The following is a 21,137-nucleotide window of genomic DNA, read 5'->3' on the forward strand; positions in this document are numbered from 1 at the left end:
AGTTTTGTGGATTCCCTTGAAGGGAACTGAGAAACTGGTCAAATTGTACCAACGCTATGTTTTTTAAATGGGAAAAATGTAAAGTGAGAAGAAAGTCTTTTTTTTACTAGTAATGGGCATCTTCAAAAGGTTTACCGAGCTTTGATCAGTTTCTTCCCAGCATTCATGAACAGGCAGAGTTCAAAAGAAAATCTTGTTTTACCCATTTTGTTTTGCAATTTTCTAAGTAGCAGTCAGTTTATTACTATTTTTGTGGTTTCTACCTTTGTGTAGTTTGTGGTGAACAAGCGTGTCAAAACTTTGGGGGAATCTGGAATCTATACATTTCTGAAAAGTAGACCAAATTCTAAATTCAGCATAGCGTAATTTATATAGTTTGCTTAAGATTTTCCCCAAGAAACTAATGGTTGAAATTAAACACCAGTGAAAGTAAGGAGGGAAAAACTGAAGTAGGTGACAATGTTTTTGTCTTGTTAGTTGATTTACTGTTGTGAGAAATTGGGTTGTTGGTTGACTGGGGTGTGACTCTGGTTGAGCAGCAGCCACAATGCCTTGCAGGATGACCACAAAAAGTCACTAAATTAACGTGGGCTTAACCCTGGGAAGCTTGACGCAAAAAAGCATCCAGGCTTAACTAGAGGCTATGTGTAAAGCATTTATACAGCACACAAAAAGTAATAAAGTGAAAACACAGCACTAGAAAAATCCTTACCAATTTGGAAATATAGAGTACATTTTAATACATTATTTGAAACCAAAGACTTCAAAAATCCAATCAATAGAACTGGAGTTTAATGTTCAAAATAGCACCTAAAAGAACAAAGCCCCAACAGCCAACATCCAGTCGTGTGAGACCGGGTCAAAGTTGAAAGTTAGTCAACCGCGATGGAGCATGGTTCGGATGCACAAAGTGGATTGGGCAAGGTCAGAGCTTACCTTCAGACTTAAAAAAATTCTTGAAGAAAAATGTCTGAGAAGGTAAAGTTTAGCAGGGCAAGGCTGCAGGAGGTGTTGTCGGATAGCCTTAGGTCAAAGCCATGGTGAAGATGTCTACGTTCGGACTAAGTCGAGGAAACGGAGTTCGAAAATCCCCAGTGGGACAAAGCAGAGGGCTGTAGCCGAAGACTGTTCCACAAGGTGGTCGGATATCCCTTTGGTGAAGGATCACTGAAACAGATTTGCTGTGACGTAGAAAAGCGTAGCTGGAGAAGCTGCAAAGTCAATCCAAACGATGATGCGCCTTGGGCGTATAGACGAGCAGGTTGGTCCTGGTCTCTTCCTGGTTCTCAGACCACTTTTTGGCCAAATTTTGCCTAAGCCCTCAGTTTTGCAAATTGCCCATCTGGGCACTTTTAGCACCAAAACCAAGGGTCCAGGACAGGTGGGACACCTCTTGGGGTTCAGGACTCACTCAGGCTGGTTCCAGGTGCGGGTCCAAGATGGTAGGAGCTATTTATGCCCCTGTGGCTCTGAACAGGAGGCCAGCACATAAGCCCTTGTAGTTCTTTTGGGAGCCCTGGGTTCAGGTGAAGATGTAGGGCTCAACCGCAGGGCTGGCCTCTGAGGGTTCAAGTCAGGCTCCAGGCAGTAAAGCAGTCATTCCAGGTAGAGCAGCCTTCTAGCAGAGTGCACAGCAGATCCCAACAGCGGCCAGTCCTCTGAGAGTCCTTCGTCTGGTCTAGTCGTGAACTGAAGAGTGGGTCTGAAGGTCCTATTTTTATACCGTGGTGCCTTTATACTGGAAGGTGGGAGAAGCTCCTGGAAAGGTTCTTTGAAGTGCATGGAATTTCCTGATTCCTCCGTTCCAACTCCCAACCTGGCTGCAGTGATAGTACAGGGTCATTAGGCCCTTTGTGTGAAGGCAGAGCACAGATTATTGAAGTGTAACTGGAGATGGGCTCAGCTCCGCTCCCCTATCCTGCCAGCCGATGGCCCATGTAGGCACACCTAATCAGTAGTCTTTTGTTGTTTTTGTAAATGAATTCTTTCATCCGTGCTTTTCCTGTGGCCTTTTTTTTCATCAGAAAGTGGACTTTAGTTAAAAAGGTGGAGGTGCTAGTCTTTTTACCCCAAGGATGCGACCATACTTGCACAATTGAGTCTTATCTTTGGGGCCTCAGGTTGGTTTCCAATAGAGGGAAGGAATCCAGGATAAACCTGTATAGGTTGTCTCCTTCTGCCTCATGAGGAACACCCATTATGCATATTTTATTGTGCCCCAAGTGATTTATTGTGACATCTTGTTCTTCTTTTAGTTCTACATTCTGTCTGTAATGGCAACATTTTAACCAACATTTGGATCGTCTCCTGTGTTCTCTCATCAGCTATTCACACCAGGTTGTTTGCTCCCCCATTCAGCTTGGTTTTTCTTGTTTTCTGTTGCTAAGGTCTGTGAGGGTGGATTCCCCTCCGAATTATCTTTCAAGGAATTTCTCCCTGTAGGCCTGATTAATTATTGTAACCACAAATGTTGGATGTTTGTTTCAGGTGTGCCACTAAGTGATGAGGGCATCTGCTGTTCTGTGTTTTTCTTTGAGGTCTTCACCAGCTTTCATGGACCAAAGAATTTTGCCTGCTTTATGCGACACTCCTTCCCATAGTATACACATGTCCCAGATTGATTTCAGTTTTTTAATGTTCTGTTCAGCTGCAACCTCTGATAGCTGATTTAAACCTTTCAGTGACCACTTTGTGTGGGTCCATGGAAGCCAGTTCTCAAACACACTCTAAAGTGTGCTTCTAAGACGAGTTCAACCATGACAAGCCTGTTAACATTTTGAAGCATGGAAGACCCATCGCAGTTATCATAGAAAACCCAAATCCTATTGCACTGGGAAGTTGAGAATGATTAGAGAGAATGTTTTCACCAGACTCAGAACATGTTATCATTGGTGGGAATTAAGCAATGGATAAATAAGCCCAATATGTGTGTGTTACTTCATTACAGTGCCTCAGAAGTGCAAAATCACAGTCTTTATTAGCTGGTGATGGCAGTCTGCAAGTGAAGTGAAACTTTTTCTGTTTCTTTGTGCGAAATATATGCAAATGTTTGCCACCAGTTACCCTAATAACAGTATCCCTGCATGGTCGTTTAGATATTACTGGCCTGAACCAGACAACAGTGGTCCACGGACCTATAGAATCTAGACGTAGACACACTGATAACCTTTAAACCAGATTGTTAGTTATTGACAAGGCACCATGTACACCTACATCATAACCTAGCATCATCGATCCTGATTGCGCAATTCTTGGCGATGTAGAAAATGCTGCACTAAATATTCCATAACCATCTATTGTCAATATTAATTAACAGTAGCCAGAGCACAATCCATATTCAAAACATACTTTCTTAAGTTGAAACAATTTTGTGTTGGTCATGATTTCATGAGCAATACATGGTCTGTGAATATTTGTGGACTACTACTTATCTTTACTTCTTGCCATCTGTACTAAGATCTAAATGCTTGGAAGAGTACTTGAGTACCAATCGAAATTGGTTCTCATCACTTCTGTCCCCATATACTACAGCCCATCAAAAAAGCAAATCCTTTTTTAAAAATGGTCATTAAAGAGTTCATGAAGAGTCGGTTTGGCTCATAGCCTCTGGTACTGAAACCTCATCTGGTGTGGAAAGTAAAGAAGATACTGTAAGCATTGAAGCCAATTTGAACCAACTGATAAAATATCCATTTAGCATCTTTCATGGCAGGAAGCATTGCTACTTATTATAATGTCCGCAAGGAGAGTCAGAGAAATTCAGGCATTTACAATGAAAGAACCATAGTGGAAAGTCATAATGTTAAGTCTATTCCAATGTATTTCTAACTTAATCAACATATAGCGCCACTTACTTTTTTATAACCCTTGTGCAGTTCCTGGGAGGTTAATACACTGTAAGGAGCTGCTGTAAGTTTTACTTGCCTAAGACTAATGATTTTCATGTATCTAACCAGCTATTTCTTTTGCTGAACTATTCAAAGATTAGGCACCGCCCAAACAGGGTTTGGCGCGCTGGATAGCATTAACCGTCCAATTATGTTACAACAAATCTGGAAGACGCCCATGCGGAAAGGTGGAAGCTCACTCCAACAGAGGATTGGCAGCAACAGTTGCTCTTTGCAGCCATGTACTTGATGGATGGCTGCAAAGCTCCATCCTGGGTTACAATGTATCATTTTACCAAACATTACTGCCTGGACATACAGGCAGAGTCAGCAGTGAAGCATGCTGTGTTGTGGAACATTTTCAGGTAAAATGTACCCCATTTGCGCCTTCCACTATTACAATTACTGCACTGGTTCTAGTACTAATTCAAGCAAGTGAATCTATGAATTATGAACTGCTGGAGAAGAAAATATTACTTGCCTATAGCTACTGTTATCTTGCTGTGGGATCTTTCATAGACTTGCATGTGATCCACCCATCTCTGCTTATTAATGAAGCTGTTTTTACTTGTGATTAGAAAATCTGAAGCAGTGGAAGCCTTTGTGGGGAGTGAAGTTCAACGCTTCTCTCCCTTTTGACCAGAGTTTGTTTCACACAATGAGGTGGGTAGGCAACTTTACATAGCAGGTACAAATAAGTGTGTACTGTCAATGCAGTTTAGCATGACTATGGAGGATTTCCGATGTGATGACAGGGGACAACTCAGCATGCAAATCTGTGAAAGTTGCCAAAGCTGGACAACAATACTTAAAGGTAAGTAACCTTTATTTTGCATCTTCGGATCTTCATTGTTAGCCATAAACGATTGACTAATTCCCTACTGTGTGCGCTGTCCCCGGAGCACATTTCTAAATAGTTCAATCTGGGCTACTATGTTTACATTAAGTACGCCATGCAAAGTTACAGCCCTTGCTCTGTTCTCAATTCATAGACTATTTTGGACATCACGTATGTTGAAGAGAACAAGCTTGTTGATGAAGATTTTCCTGAAGACTCTTCCCTGGAGCAAGTAACTGACATTATTGATATACTTTCAGAACCAGAGAACTTAGTTGAACAATTATTGCAAAATCGAAAAGTGAGTATTATGTGTTGTTGGCAATATTTTATTAGGTTACAGTGTTTTCTGCACAGAGCTATACTTTATATTAGGAATGCAACAGTACTCTGGGATTAGTGGGTTCAAACTATTTGCGTTATTTCATATATGACACTTTTGGAAATTAACATAATTCTCAGGCTACAAATGTCATGGTTAAACAAAATCATTGGTGCCTACCAAAATGTTATATGTGTTAAATGACCAAATTAACAATAAAATATGAACAGTGCACCCACAGCTGCAATTAATTGATTTGAATGTGATATGGGAAGCTGCTTTGCATACTTATTTTGTATTTTGTAAGTGGTAAATTCTGCACTCTTTGTACCTTAGATGTATACTGCAGATTGTGAGTGAAGGAAGTTCCCTTAGCTCTCCTAAGTTTGCTTTTCTACTTCAAGCTATTTTCTGTCTTTTGAGATAAAATTTGTCATTTTTAATAATGATTAATTCTGACTAAACAGACAATGTCTGACTCCCCCCAAAAAAGAAGGTCTTTTCAGACCACGTAGAACCAAAAGGGGTAAAGAGGCTTCACTCACACGGTTTGCTTGTATTACTTACATCGTGGCTACAAGACCAAGGACTGCAAAATCTGTTATACTTTTCCTACAAAAACCCTCAGAGACAGTGAGAATAGACTCTTACAATGGCTTCACAGGTCAAAGTCTAGACATATTCCTTCCTATGATAATAAATCTAAAGGTTCTTCGAGATCATCAAAGAAAGTCCTAGAAAGGGGTCATTCTCATCCAGAACATCTCATTGGTCATCATCTAGGGGGATGCACTACACTTCTAAGGGACTTCCTAAGACAATATACATAAAATCAGCCAGAAACCAAAGTTTGGCTTCCAAAGTAGTGGTTCTGGCCAAAATAATATATTCAAAAGCCTCTGCTGGCCAATCTATCTCTGAACCTTTTTCACCACAGAAAATTGTGCCTTTGGAATTAATTCTCAGAACCAAATTGTCGACATCTGTACCATCAATTGGGGCTAGCGCCGAAGTCCCCATTAGCGAGCTATCTACTGTGGCTGAGACCAACATTGAAGGAGAAAGTGGTCATCCTGCCACCATGGATGACCTTTCATTTGAACAGTGACACCTTGGATGACCACAACAACAGCTTCCACATTTCCCAAGTTCAGGAGGGACCTCAAGACCTGGTTCTTCGGACGACCCCAGCACTCAACGGATCCAACCCCCAGCGCTTTGAGATCTTCACGGGTGAGTAGTTATGCTTTGCCAGCCCTGATTGATTAATTGATTGAATATCTACAAAAATCCATTGTCAAGGACTCCAAAAACTTTGAGGATCACACTGATATTTGTGAAAGACATTCCCATTACATTGATTCCTGATTATACCCCTCCAAGCAAGGATTCTCCATATCTTCCTCAGTCCCTTCTGGGCATGTAAGAAACTGATGATGAAGGTCTCTTTGGGCCAGGCAAAAGCTCAACGCAACCTAACATGGAGTATGGGGAAGATCCTAATCCCAGGGTTTCATAGCCCTGTGAGGAACACTACATGGCCTGCGTAAGCAAACTATGCATTCCACAAATGAGCCCATAATTCAAATAACAGTTACATTTTGTAAAGACCTTTGACTCATGCTTGCCAATTACTATACTGCAAAGACAGCCTTTGAGACCATTGTCACCTCTTCAGTCAAAACCTGATACTCAACCCATGACACCACCTTTGGAGATTCTTTTCTTTTTAAAATGCCTTCTCTTTATAAGACGTGTCCCTCCTGTGGTAGAAAGAAAGCACTCTCAGAACCTCATGAGTTCTGTGTTGTGTCCCTTCCTCTGTCTCATACTGTACTGTAAAAGAGTGTAGTATCTGCCAAAAGTGTTCAAAAGGACTCCTAAGGACATGAAGGACACCAAACTTCGGGGGATGCTTCAAAATATGAAGGCTGAAGAAGAGAAAACAACTGGAAGACACTAATTCTCAGGCATCTTTGCCTAAGGAATCACACTCTGATAAGGACTTCCCAAGAGGGAGATCATCAGAGTAAAGACGAGGCGAACCAACTCACTGTCTATGTCATCGCTACAGGCATCTTCCACAATTTGCTTTAAGACTGTCGACGTTGAAAGTCTCAGCCCTTATGTGTTCACCGTCTTACGGTGGGTGATGTGTTCGCCATCTAAGGTGGGTTACCATCACAGGCTTAGAAAGAAGGATCATCGGTCTCGACATACCTCTTCATTGACCTTGAAGACAATGGCGTTGGAGACAGTAAGATTGCCATCAATGTCAAAGCCTCATTGCGATCCCTTTCTTTGTCAGGACATTAACAGCAGGTGGTGTCACCAGCGTTCTTAAGGCATTGCCACTCGATGTTTGCTAGGTCGTCGACCCCCTGCAGAGTGTCATTCTCTGTCGAATTCTCCATCATCAACGACGAGGAAACAACAGCAAGAGGGTTCCCTAGATGTCAAGGTAGATTCTCCTCATACAACTCCATAGATCTCACACTGTTCATTTATGGTATGTCTTTCTCTATAACCTACTCAATCTTCACAAGGCACTCTGATGGCAGCCTTTTCACCATCTCTACCTTCTTACTTGATAAGAAAATCAAATACCGAGGTACAGGCTACAAACAAGCCTTCACAAAAGATGAGACCTCCTATAACACTGAACCCTCATCCTTTGCCATTCAAACCTATCAGACCTATTATCTCGTTTGAAGATCCAGTACAGCAAAGTCTTTGTCTTCTACAACTATAACCTCCTTGGATGCTTTCTAAGGCAACATCAATGTCCCCTCCATGCCTTCTTTCACCGAGGCTGCCTTCATCTTGTAGACATACTACCGAAAAAAGAAGGGATGATGTATCTCCATCAACATCTTCCTTTTCAGACACCAAAGATACCTATTTGTCGAACATTCCAACATCGCATGCAGCTTCTCCTTTTCATGCATCATCCGTGGATGACATTAACAACTTTAATGAGATTTTAGCAAGGAGTGCATCAAAACTAAATATTCCAGTGGAGACTTCAAAACCAAATGTTTCAGTAATCCTCAAGACACGCAAGTCAAGAGCAGCTCCAAATCCCCTTCTTTCTTTTTGTATCAAGACTTTTGGATATAGCTCAGGAGAAGTTCATAATACCTGTAACGATTAAGTCGGCCACTCAAAGACTAATAAAGAAATATAAAGCATCTATCAAGATCTGGACTGCCTAAAATGACTGGAAGTCAGACTCCACTATTGTCACTCCAGTCAAACGGCATCATCTTTCAGCTCTGGAAACTACTGCACCTCTGGAAAGAAGTAAACAATGGGATTTAGCTCAAAAAAAGGTATGTGGGTAACTACAGATCACCTTAAAAATGTGAGCGCCACTGCCCATTTGGGTCGATACCAAAGAGAAATAAAGAACTGTATGAAGTCTTTTATAGATGATTTGCCAAAACATCAGCAACAAGATTACTTGGAACAATATAATCAGAGTTTGCTGCTTTTTAGCCCAATAATTAGTGCAGCAGTAAATTGGGCAGATCTGGCCTCCGCTTCTTATTGCAATGGTGAAGCTCATTCTAGCTTCGCTTGACCTCATTGGAATGAGACCCTCATTTGAATGCAGCTAATCTATCATTTACAGGTTCCTCGTTATCTGGCCAACATGCAGGTGATTAAATGCTAAAGACGGAGTAGAAACCCTGCATACATTTGGCCTAGAGGAGGGGAAAAAAATCTTTAAACAATTCAAGTCCAGGCAAAGAAGACCTTACTGACAGACTGTTCAGTACCTTCCATGGCCCTACCAATCTTGCCAATAATATCATCAAGGGCAAAAATATAAATGTCAGAAATGGCAGACAAGATTTAAGAGAGCTACTCCAAAGTCTTCAATGACCAGAAGTGGAAGGCATTTACTGGGGAGACAGTGATAGCCTTTCCACCGTTCACCCCTCCAAACCCCCGCCGGTTCCCCACTACGGCTGGAGGATCCCTGTGAGAAAGTGCCATCTTTCTTGCATGGTATGCCCCCACTTTTTGCTAAATTGCTAAATGTACTTTGATTAAGTGTACCCTGGACTCCTGCCAATCAGGTGCCCAGGGCCTATGTTCCTTCCTTAAAACACACCAACTCCAAATTGGCAAACCCTAGCCACATGTCAGCACCTGGTAAATGGTACCCTAGGTACCCAGGGCCTTGTGGCCAGGGAAGGCCTCTAGGGGCTGCAGCACTCGTTGTGCCACCCTTAGAGGCCCTGTACCCTTACACACACACACTGCCTTTGCAGGCTGAGTGTCTGGGTGCAGGACAAAACAAAGAGTCGACATGGCACACATCTCTGTGTGCCATGCCCATCACCTACACTGCCAAGGCATATATCAGTCACCCCTCTAGCTGGGTGCCTTACGCCTATGGTGTGGGCACAGGAGCAGGAGCCCTGTGCCCCTACAGTACCCGGGTCCATTCCTGGGCACTGTAAGTGCAGTGCTGCCATTTAAGAGTACATGGTGCTGAGAGCTCGTCAAACACGAGCTCCACAGCACCATAATGGCAACACTGAATGTTGTAAATTAAGGCAGAATGTGATTAAGCATTTACTGAAAACATTAATGCTTCCCTTTGTTCATGTTTTCCTCATTATGTTGGCCGAAGTCCGGACTCCATTTTGTATTGACATGCTGCCATGTGTTCACCATGAGGAGAGTCCGACCTCTGTGTTAGTTGCTCTTGCAGTCTGCCTAGCAACAGTTTATAAATAGCTCTCTCTTGTCCGTCTGGCGCATGCCCAGACTTGACCACATCTGTTATAATTAGCTTTGCTTGACCATGTGTTTTCGCGGGCCCAAAGAGCGTGTTGGCTCCGCCCATGTATTGATTCAGTATCGAGAATGACCCTAAATGGTAATGTTCTTCAACCTCATGTGGTATCCACCCACTTATGAGCCCCTCTGTTGTGTATAAAAGGGGACTGTGTATGCAAGTTCTTTGTGCTACTCCTTGCAATACTGAAGAGTGTTGTGTGGACTGTAGGACCACCCTTAAGGGTTAATAAACGTTGTTTTTGTACTTTGCAGTTTCCGTGCCAACTTCCTTATAGATTTCGTTACAGAAGAGCGAACCCTTGTCTCTTGCGGGCCTAGCTGGGGCTTGTATTCATCAATTGGCGCCCGTCACGTGGGGCTCATCGGCGACTCGGATGCTCGAAGGATTGGTCGCGACGAAGGTGAGGAGTTTGGCCGGGGACGTGATCACTGCCAGCGGCGTCTTAGCCCTGGCATCCCGAGGTTTTTCTTCCTTCCCTTCCGAGCTGACCATCTGGGTGGCGCCGGTCATCGACTGAGACCTCTTCTGTCGGTCCTGCCGTGAGAGCCGTTTGGGCGATTGTGGAGCTTGGCAGTTGGAACCTGGACTCTTGATTGGTAAGAACCGTTGTACGGTACTTGCTCCGAGTTTTGAAGCCTGGTCTGGCTATTTGAGTTTGATTGATGGTGACTAGTCATATTTTGAATTTGTCTTTGTGAAAATATATGCGTTGCAACACATATAGGCAGGTAATGTGGAGAAATTTCTCCGGAAGCTGTGTAAACTTTGAACGGCGCAACGATTAAGTGCCATTTTTTCTTGATAATACTGCATATTTTGCATTATTCCTAGCATGCCTGCTTTTAGCGCACCTCGTAAGTGGTGCTGCTGTCTTGGAAACCGGTTGAACCTCGAGGAATCTGCTCCAGCTCCCCCAGAGGGGACTCCTAATAGGGATATGTACGTGAAGCATGGTCTTTCTTCCATAATGTACAGCACGTTATGGAGGAAATATACGAGGAAGGATCCTGAGTTGCGATGGCCTTTGTATGGATCGTTTGATATACGTAAGATTGAGTATGTGGAACAGTGTATGTGTAAGCGACGTGCTCGTCAGGATATGTTTGAGTGTGTGCGATTATGGGTGAAGGAAGTGCGTGAGCGAGAGAAACGTGAGAAAGCGCTGTTTGATAAGGAGCAACGAAAGAATGATCATATGCGAGCGCAGGAAGCGAAGCGTCGAGAGGACAAAGAGCAAACGGACAGACAAGAGAAAGAGCGAAGGCTACAAGTTTCGGGTCAATATGTTGTTCGTCAGCCGCTTTATCCTGTCCTTAATAATCCTGATGACGATTTTTATTTACTAGATCGCTCTCCGCCCCCTTATGTTGGCGCATCTGCTCCGCGGCCACAAGATTCTGGCCCGGCTTCGGGTAAGGTCGACACGCGGTCCATGTTATCGACCGAGCACATGGCTGATCTTCGGAAACTTTCCCTCCGTGCACTTAAGGGCAAGATGTCTAAGGATGAGTTGTTCCATACTTGGGGGTCGTGGCAAGATAGAGAGAGGGTGTATTTTCTGTCTCATTTCGCGGATGAAGTAATTGCTGCTTTCCGAAAATATTCTAGTGTCCTTGAGCCTGACGAAGTGTCTTCGGATGCCGGAGCATTACGTAATGGTGTTTTTTCTCCCCCTAAGGCTCCTGAGGCGGCTCGGCGGCTGTTCGCTTTACGGGACGAGGTGCTGGCCCTTAGAGAGAAAGCACGTCAACAAACGGAGGAGGAGAAGCAGTCGGATTCGTCTGCAGCAGTGGGCCATCCATCCGCCTCCCAGTCAGATAAGGATGACATAGTGCATGTTAAACCAATGCGAGAGGCGGCGCCTTTGTATGTTCCTCCCAAGGGAGCAGGGACTAGCTCGGATATTAATTCTGTCGATGCTAGGGGATATTTTGTGTATAATTGGGTTTATACTCCATGGCATAGGGCCGATGTTATGGCATTAAAGAATGCGCTGCCTGACCCCCGCAAGAATCCAGCGGCCTTCTATGAAGAAGTCGAGGGGGCCTTGAATTCTTGCATTATGACCTTAGCGGATATAGACTTGTTCTTTGGCCTTATCCTACCGCCGGATACGTGGCGCTCTGTCCGAAAGGTAGATGATGCGGTTGCCTTCAAGGCCCGGTGGTCTGACCTTGAGGATGAGGATAGGGAACGGAAGCCCGCACAGAAACCACCCCAGAATATTTTAGATCTCCCTGCGGCTATTGTGGCTAAGTTGAAGACGATTATCCCCCCTAAAAAGATTGACTGGAATATGTTAGCTGCATGTAAACAGAAAGTTGACGAGTCAGTCGCGGACTTCTTTACGCGCTTTGAGGAGACGTTTCATGATTTTAGTGGCCAGTCGCTTACTGACGACACGGGCCGCCACCTTTTCGCGGACAAATATGTGGCTAATCTGCTGCCGGCAGTTGCGGCCCGGTTAAAAGCGAGTGAGAGTTCTTGGTCCTCCGCGACACCGACGGCCCTTCTGACCATCGCCCAGTATTATGAGCGTCAGGAGCACGAGGCGAAGGGCCAGGAGGAGAAGAAATCGAAAGATCTTAAAACCAAAGTGATGTTAGCACAAGTATATGGCCCGCCCCGCCGGGGTAATAATAATAGGGGAAGGGGTGGATCTTATGGTCCCCCTTCGGGCCGATCTGATTTGAATAGGAACCAGTGTGCGTATTGCAAGCAGTTGGGCCATTGGGCCAGGGATTGCCCAGCGTTGCGTGCTTCGCGTCAGGGGCACGCTCCGGGTGGCCCGAGAGGTAGAGGGGGCTTCTCGAACTTTAGAGGAAATTCCAACGATAATGCCCGTTTCGATACTGCCGGACAGCACCGAGATAGCTCAAACGTTTTCGATCGCCAGCACCAGTATCATGTATCGGACACCGATCGATCGGGATATCATGATTCTCAGCATGCATAGGAATGCGTAGGATGGGGGTCCGAATCAGTTGAGGTGCCGGTCGATCAGACGGGTCCTTATGTATCGGCTGAGGTTTTAGGTTCTACTGATCAGTTCCTAGTGGATACAGGAGCGACACGTAGTGCATTGTCTAGGTACTTGGTTCCGGGGGCTCCCCCATCCGGCTCAATAGTTACATCGGTAGGGTTTGACGGTACACTCTCCCGAAGCCCTCTTTCACAGCCCCTTGCATTTAAAGTTGATTGTTTTTCTGCGCCCTGTCCGTTTCTGCTTGCCCCGTACACACCGGATAACATTATGGGCCTTGATATGTTGAAGTACTTTAGGGCTACAATCCGCTGTTCCCCTGAGGGTGTGAGGGTGATTTTAAATGACAACTACCCCCGATCTGGGCGGATGTGTACGATATCAGAGGATGCGTTGTTGGCTACCCTCCCCCGAGCTTTATGGGCGACTTCGGACACAGATGTGGGACAAATGGTGATTCCTCCGGTCCACATTAGTGTCCAGGAGGGGGCGGTACTACCACGCCTCCCACAGTATCGTATTTCCCAGGAGGGCGAGGAGGCTCTCATACAGATTGTGCAAGACCTGATCGCAGTGGGAGTAGTGGAAGAAGTTCCCTATAATATCTGTAACAGTCCGATTCTCCCTATTCTGAAAAAGGACACGGATGCAAAGGTCTATCGGTTCATAATTGATTTGAGGGAGGTAAACAAGATCGTGATACCTCAGTACCCGGTGGTTTCCGATATCACGACGTTGCTTACCTTGGTCCCGCCTACGGCGACCATGTTCTCAGTGATTGATTTGAAAAATGCCTTCTTTTCTATTCCCATTCACCCTGATAGCCGATTTCTTTTTGGGTTCACATTAAACAATAGATCTTATCGTTTTTGTAGAATTCCCCAAGGCTATACAGAAAGCCCTAGTATTTATAGTCAGGCTTTGAAGCGACAGTTGGATTCCTTTGCCTTACTCGAGGGGGTCGCCCTCATTCAATATGTCGATGACATCTTGTTGGCGGCTGACACCCTGGAGTTGTGTGAGAAAAGCACGATAGCCTTACTTTCCTTTTTAGCATCCCACAATCACAAGGTCTCTAGGAAGAAGTTGCAATTCTGTAGACCAAAGGTGACTTATTTGGGTCACCTTTTGTCTAAGGAGGGGCGTGCACTCACACCAGATCGTATCCAAGTAATTTTGGACACACCAAGGCCATCCACGCAGAAGGATGTGCGTGCATTTTTGGGTCTTGTTTCTTTTTGTAGACAGTGGATATTGGGGTTTTCACACATAGCTAAGCCATTACTAGCTCTTTTGACAAAAGACACGCCTATCCCAATCCCTTGGTCAGATGAGTGTGATGCTGCTTTTCAGCAACTGCGACAGGCCCTTTGTTCAGCACCAGTGTTAGGGACCCCTGATTATGCAAAACCCTTTTCGTTGTATGTGCATGAGAAAGATGGATGTGCATTGTCAGTTTTAGTGCAGATGCACGGCGACAAGCAGCGCCCTTGTGCATACTTTTCGGCTGTGCTTGATCCTGTCGCCCGAGCATTACCAGGGTGTTTTCGCTCGGTAGCGGCGACAGCTGTGTCAATACGCCAAAGTGAAGGAATTGTGTTGTCCCATAAATTGTTGGTGTTAGTTCCCCATGCTGTGGATGCCCTGCTTAATCAAACAAAGACGCAGCATTTGACCAGTGCCCGTTTAACGGGATATGAGCTGACGCTTTTGGCTCCTCATATTACGTTAAAAAGGTGCGTGACATTAAACCCGGCCACATTGTTGCCATATCCCGAGACCCAGCCTGAGGCACAGAAAGCGCATGATTGTATTCTTGTGACTGAGGAACAAACAAAGGGTCGTATTGATCTCCAGGATACGCCCTTTTCAGACGTAGATGGAGAGTTGTGGGTGGATGGATCTTGCCTGAAGCTCCCAGATGGTACGGCTTCAGCAGCGTATGCAATTACCACGTTACAGACGATAGTGGAGACAGCACGCATACCACAGAAATCAGCCCAAGCAGCGGAACTGATAGCCTTAACACGAGCATGTGAGCTCAGTACAGGATTGTGTGTGAATGTTTACACAGACAGCGGCTATGCCTTCGGAGTAGCGCACGATTTCGGCCTACTCTGGAAGGAGAGAGGGTTTCTAACGTCACATGGGGTACAGATAATGCATGGGGAGTTAGTCCACAACCTTTTAACTGCATTGACATACCCAAAGAAAATCGCCATTGTTAAGTGTAGCGCCCATAGGAAAGTGGTTGATAAGGTTGGAGAAGGGAATGCGTTAGCGGATCGAGTAGCACGGGAGACTGCGATGCAGCCCGGTACTACTGCCATGTATGTAGTGAAGTTACAGGTGGAGAGATGGCACGATGCGAAGGAGGAAGTGCGAGAAATACAAAAGACCGCTTCTGACAAAGAGCGGGAACAATGGGCTAGCGAAGGAGAACTGGATGACGAGGGTTGCTGGAGAAATAAGCAGATGGATAGATGGAAATTACCCACGGCTTTTGTACAACCTATGGTCCAGATGGCACATGGGCTAGCACATGTTGGAGCTTCCGCAATTGTGAAATTGCTTACCCAAGTCTGGGAGCATCCAGAGATTGCTAGCACAGCAAAGAGGGTGGTGCAGACCTGTATGATCTGTCTGAAGTATAACCCAGGGAAAGGCACGCGAACTCCAGCAGGAGGATTTGCGACGCCCACTGCACCCTTTGAGGTTCTGCAGATGGATTACATCCAGCTTGAGCGCTGTAACAATTTGAAGTATGTTCTAGTAGTGGTTTGCGCCTTCAGTAAATGGGTTGAGGCGTACCCTGCGAAAGACAATACTGCAATGACTACAGCGAAGCTATTGCTGAAAGAGTTTTTCCCCCGATACGGCGTCTGTAGACTTCTGTGGAGTGATAATGGCCCTCACTTTGTAGCGGATGTTATAAAGTATGTCTTGAAGGGCCTAGGCATCACCCAGAAGTTCCACGCCGTGTTCCACCCCCAGTCTGCAGGACTAGTCGAGAAGTATAATGGTACACTGAAGCTTAAGATTGCCAAAATTCAAGCTTCAACATCTTTGACTTGGCCAGACGCCTTGCCACTGGCGTTATTGTCAATTAGGTCGGTGCCACACTCTCGAACCGGCCTTACACCCTATGAGATAGTATTTGGACGCCCAATGAATATTTGGGGTCCACCAAGGCCTAAGGCTGTGTATGATGTACCTTGTGTGATGATGAGTGATTATCTGGCACAGTTAACGGATAACTTGGTTTCTATTCATCAACAGGTCCGAGAGGCGCTCCCTGATCGGTCCACTGGCGAAGGACATGGTCTCCGGCCTGGAGATCATGTGATGATAAAGGTTTTCGACAGATCGAACAGTTTGGAGCCGAGATGGGTCGGACCTGAGCAAGTCCTTCTTGCAACGAGGACGGCTGTGCGAGTCTCGAACAGGAAGAATTGGATCCATTCCTTGCACTGTCGAAAGGTACCGCCCGGATTGGTGGAGTCTGCCGTGCTGACCGATCAACGAGACATTCTAGCAGCAGAGACAGGCCGTGCTGCAGAGCCAAACGACACTGAGGAGCTCTTTTCGGACCACACGACTTCTGAAGGAAGGCGATATCATCTGCGACCAAGGAAGTGAGATTTCCAGTACCGGGACATACTGTCAGAACGGCCCTTGGGTTAGTGAAACGGAGAGCCGATGAGACAAGGGGGGGGGATCAGCCCTGCATTAGTGTAGCGACACCCGTCTTGGCCCGCTGGTGAAGAAATCAACCGCTGCCCAAGGGGAAGAGTTCTGACAGACCTTTTTAGTTTCAGGAAGATATCAGGGTATTGTTTCCTTTGACATGGAGAAGAAGAAAATTCTTTGTGCGTTGGGGTTCATGCTAACAGTAGCTATCGTTGGTATAACCACATGGTTTGTGGAGGAGGCAACTCCTGCTCGAAAGACACTTGTGTTGACGACTCCAGTGCCTGCGGAGCACTACTTTTATACATTGCCATATCAAGAGTTGAAGCATCGACAATCCTATTTGAATAACACTTTCATTCAGATGCTGCATCACACCCACGTTGCTACGAACGCTACGAACTGTTGGATATGTGGGATGATGCCAGCCCATCAGAAGAAAGGAGGTACGCCATTCATACCACTTCCTTTCTCTCACAATGGCTCTTGTAGAGCTTGGTACACTTTGTTGTTTGCCACTCGGAAACCGACAGTGGGACGATTGCTTTTTAGACTTAATAAAGAATGCCATCAGGACAAGAATGGATATCCACAAGCGAATGGGACAATTTGGGAATGGGAAGAGTACCGACCGGACAATGAATCCATCCCCTATATCTTCACAAACACCAGAGACACTGAGGGGAAGGACAAATTCGTAATCCAAGTAGCACAAGCCCAAGCGGACCTGTGTGTCCAGAGTGTGGGTTTTATTCCTGTGGGTGTCAGTGATTGTATAACCGTACTAAACATCGATGGGTTAAACAACAGCACCTTCTTAGCGTCCCATAATACCTACTTTGTATGTGGAAATAAAGGTTATTACCGTTTGCCGGCTGGGTGGTCTGGGGTATGCTATGTATCATTCCTATTACCTCCTGTATTCTTAGCACCTGCGTCATATCATAAGGATCTAAAACTGTTGAATAATGTGACTGTAAATAGATATAAACGTACTCTATCAATTGATGAGGTGGATCAAACAGATACCAGCTTGCAACAGTATATTGATTTTAACTTAGGACTGTTTTTCTTTGTTGGAGCCGCTCTGAATAGTAGGAAGATCCGAAGATTAACAAGAGTGGTAGAAGCTGTGACTAATCAGACTGCTGCTGCTCTTGGGAATCTTACGGAAGAATTACAGATTACCAGAATTGTTGCATTGCAGAACCGTATGGTATTGGATGTAATGCTAGCTGATCGAGGAGGAGCCTGTAAAATTATTGGAAGTAGCTGCTGTGTGTTCATTCCTGATCATACGCCATCCGTTTATAACGCCATTAATAAGCTGCATAAAATAGCAGCTGAAATCCACACAGAAAACGGCACTTGGTCCTTTTCTGGATGGTTTTGGGCGTTGGTTACTGCCTGGGGATGGAAGGTCTTAACTGGTCTCTGCATTATTATAGCAATTCTGTTCTTTCTCTGTATGTGTATTCAATGTGGACCATTGTGCTGTTCCGTATGCATTTCACTCTGCATTCCAGATAAGAAAGCTATTGCCGATGTTGCCCGCCAGAAGGGTCTAGCTAAAGAGGTTAAAGGAATGATGATAATTGACATATATGATGATTATTCTTGGAAACCGGATGTCTTCAGTAAATGCTGAAAGGGTCGTCTGTTGTAAATTAAGGCAGAATGTGATTAAGCATTTACTGAAAACATTAATGCTTCCCTTTGTTCATGTTTTCCTCATTATGTTGGCCGAAGTCCGGACTCCATTTTGTATTGACATGCTGCCATGTGTTCACCATGAGGAGAGTCCGACCTCTGTGTTAGTTGCTCTTGCAGTCTGCCTAGCAACAGTTTATAAATAGCTCTCTCTTGTCCGTCTGGCGCATGCCCAGACTTGACCACATCTGTTATAATTAGCTTTGCTTGACCATGTGTTTTCGCGGGCCCAAAGAGCGTGTTGGCTCCGCCCATGTATTGATTCAGTATCGAGAATGACCCTAAATGGTAATGTTCTTCAACCTCATGTGGTATCCACCCACTTATGAGCCCCTCTGTTGTGTATAAAAGGGGACTGTGTATGCAAGTTCTTTGTGCTACTCCTTGCAATACTGAAGAGTGTTGTGTGGACTGTAGGACCACCCTTAAGGGTTAATAAACGTTGTTTTTGTACTTTGCAGTTTCCGTGCCAACTTCCTTATAGATTTCGTTACAGAAGAGCGAACCCTTGTCTCTTGCGGGCCTAGCTGGGGCTTGTATTCATCACTGAAGACTGGGAAGTTTGGTATCAAACTTCTCAGCACATTAAACCCACACTGATGCCAGTGTGGGATTTAACGTACTAAGCACCCCAGAGGGCATCTTAGAGATGCCCCCTTACAACTAACCTACAATCCACGTCTGCTCTGAGGCTGCCCAGGCTGCCACACAGCAGACACGTTGCTGGACCCCTGGGTGGGAGAGCCCCTGCTCTCCCGGGCCTGCAACAATGCACATCCTGGGTGAGGTGATAAATCTCCTCCCCCAGGATGAGCAAAGGGAAGCTTCAAAGGCATGCCGCCTCTTGGAGTTTCCCCAGGCCACTGCAACCCCCCACTCTGGCGGGAAGCTTGGCCGGAAACCCCATACAAGGACAGGGGATGTGCCAGCCTGCCCACCCCATCCCTCAGGTGGGGGAGGCGAGGTGAAGCACATCTCCGGGCTCTCGCCATCTTGAAGATGGGGGGCCCTACCCTATCAGGATTAGGCTACTGCCCCCCTCCCACAGGAGAGAGGCAGGATAGGGGGTGTACCCACCCCAGGACAAGGACCCATTGGTCCCTGGCCTTCACCTACCTGTAACGCCCCTAAATCTAGTATTTAGGGGCACCCTGAACCTTCCTTCCCCAGATTCCAGATTCGAAAAACTACAAGAAGAACAAAGACCTGCCCTGCAACTGCTAAAAAGGGAAGAAGACACCAACTGCTTTGGCCCCAGCCCTACCGGCCTGTCGACTCCCGGACCTGCACCAGCGCGGCATCTCTAGTGGCCAGCAACCTCAACAAACCCCGGAGGACCTGGCTACAAGCCCCTGGGACTCCCATGAGTAGAGGCTCTACTCAGAAACCTATTTCTAACCCCTGGCAGCAGCCCGGAACCGCGAACCCAGCACACTCTGCACCAGCCAAGCCTGGCCAGTGCCGGAGTGGACAAAGACCCTAAGGACGACCCCACGGCGACTGTGACCCTGAGTCCGGCACCCAAGGACCCCCCTCGACATTCCGGAAGAAGCCTGCAGCCTCAGAACAGAGTGCCACCCCAACCGCGATCAACAAGAGGGTAAGATTTCCGACATCAAAAGGCACCCCTGCACCCGGTGCCCTGCGGCCCCCTGTGCCCAATCCCGGGGTACCCACCTAACCTACAACTACCCAACTTACCTCTCGAAGTGGTGGTGGCACCTGAAGCATCCTCGTCCCCGAGCTTGCAGCCTTTCTCCTAACCGGAACATTCCCATTGATTTCCATTGAGCGCCCGACGACTCAAAAGCACCCTGCACCCAGCCGCCCGAGTGGCCCTGGCAGTGCAATCTCTACACTAGCCTACTTCCCCACTTGCCCTGAGTGAGTGACCAGGAGCCCAGCTCCCACAGCCGCGTGGCCTGCTAGTCAGCAGCCACCAAACCAGGCCCCCCTATTCCTCATAGGCTAACATTGGGCCTAACTCTCTCTGCACCCGGCCGTCCTGAAACCGCTGAGGGTGAACTGACTGTACCTACCTGACACTGGGAGACCCCTGAGTCTATGTACCTACCTGACACTGGGAGACCCCTGAGTCTATGCCCAGAACTTCAACTCTGCCAGTCGAGAACTTACCCTTAAACCGCGATCTTCATTTTCCTCATAGGGTAACATTGGCTGGCTTTTTCTTGGAAATTCTTCTAAGTGTGAACTTTTCAAAACTCAAAATATTCACCAAAAATCAGCCGAGTACCAAAAACGAATTTACTCACCTGCTCTTAGGTGAGCTCCCAGTGCTGGATCTTGGTGCCCAGCACTGACTCTGAAAAGTACCCACAACTACACTTACCTTTAACTCCTTTTTCTTCCATAGGAAACCATTGACTGCTTTTCTGTGAAATTTCTTCTAAGTGTTGATTTCTGCAATCTTGAAATATTCTTTTAAAATCGTACAATTTCTGCAAACGTAATTACTTACCTGTTTCTGATAAAGACCCCAGTGGTGAGTCTAGGTACCCAGACCTGGATTACAAAAGTAACGATAAAGTACTCTACCTGCAACTTGAATTTCTTGCCATAGAGATCCATTGAATGTTTTCTTTGAAATATTTTTTAAGTGTCAACTTTTGAAATAGCTAAGTATTATTTAAAAATCAGTACAGTAATTAAGTCGACTTTCACCACTTGATTCTGAATATTGTCCCAGGGCTGGATTTAGGAACCAGACCTGGAATTCCAAAAGTAATCTGAAAAGTAATTTATTACAAACAACCTGAATTTATCATTGAGCTCAATGCATTGTTATGTTTAGGAAATAGGATTGTTTATTGCAACCAACTGTGACTATTTACAAAAATCCATTGCTTATTGCAAAAGTATTTATATTCAAC

The 21,137-nt window shown here is 45.8% G+C and overlaps 1 protein-coding gene across 3 annotated transcripts in view; it reads left to right on the plus strand.

Annotated features, from left to right (window-relative positions):
- RIMOC1 (RAB7A interacting MON1-CCZ1 complex subunit 1) overlaps nucleotides 1-21,137 on the plus strand; it is a 352,796-nt gene that overhangs the window by 165,205 nt on the left and 166,454 nt on the right. For all 3 annotated transcript variants that reach the window (XM_085631178.1, XM_085631180.1, XM_085631187.1), the window contains exon 3: nucleotides 4,880-5,026. In XM_085631178.1, coding sequence (XP_085487304.1) covers nucleotides 4,880-5,026 — 147 coding nt within the window. The remainder of the gene's footprint in view (nucleotides 1-4,879; nucleotides 5,027-21,137) is intronic.

Source organism: Triturus cristatus, chromosome 2_1, assembly GCF_964204655.1.
Source record: "Triturus cristatus chromosome 2_1, aTriCri1.1, whole genome shotgun sequence".
NCBI classification, from domain to species: Eukaryota; Metazoa; Chordata; class Amphibia; order Caudata; family Salamandridae; genus Triturus; species Triturus cristatus.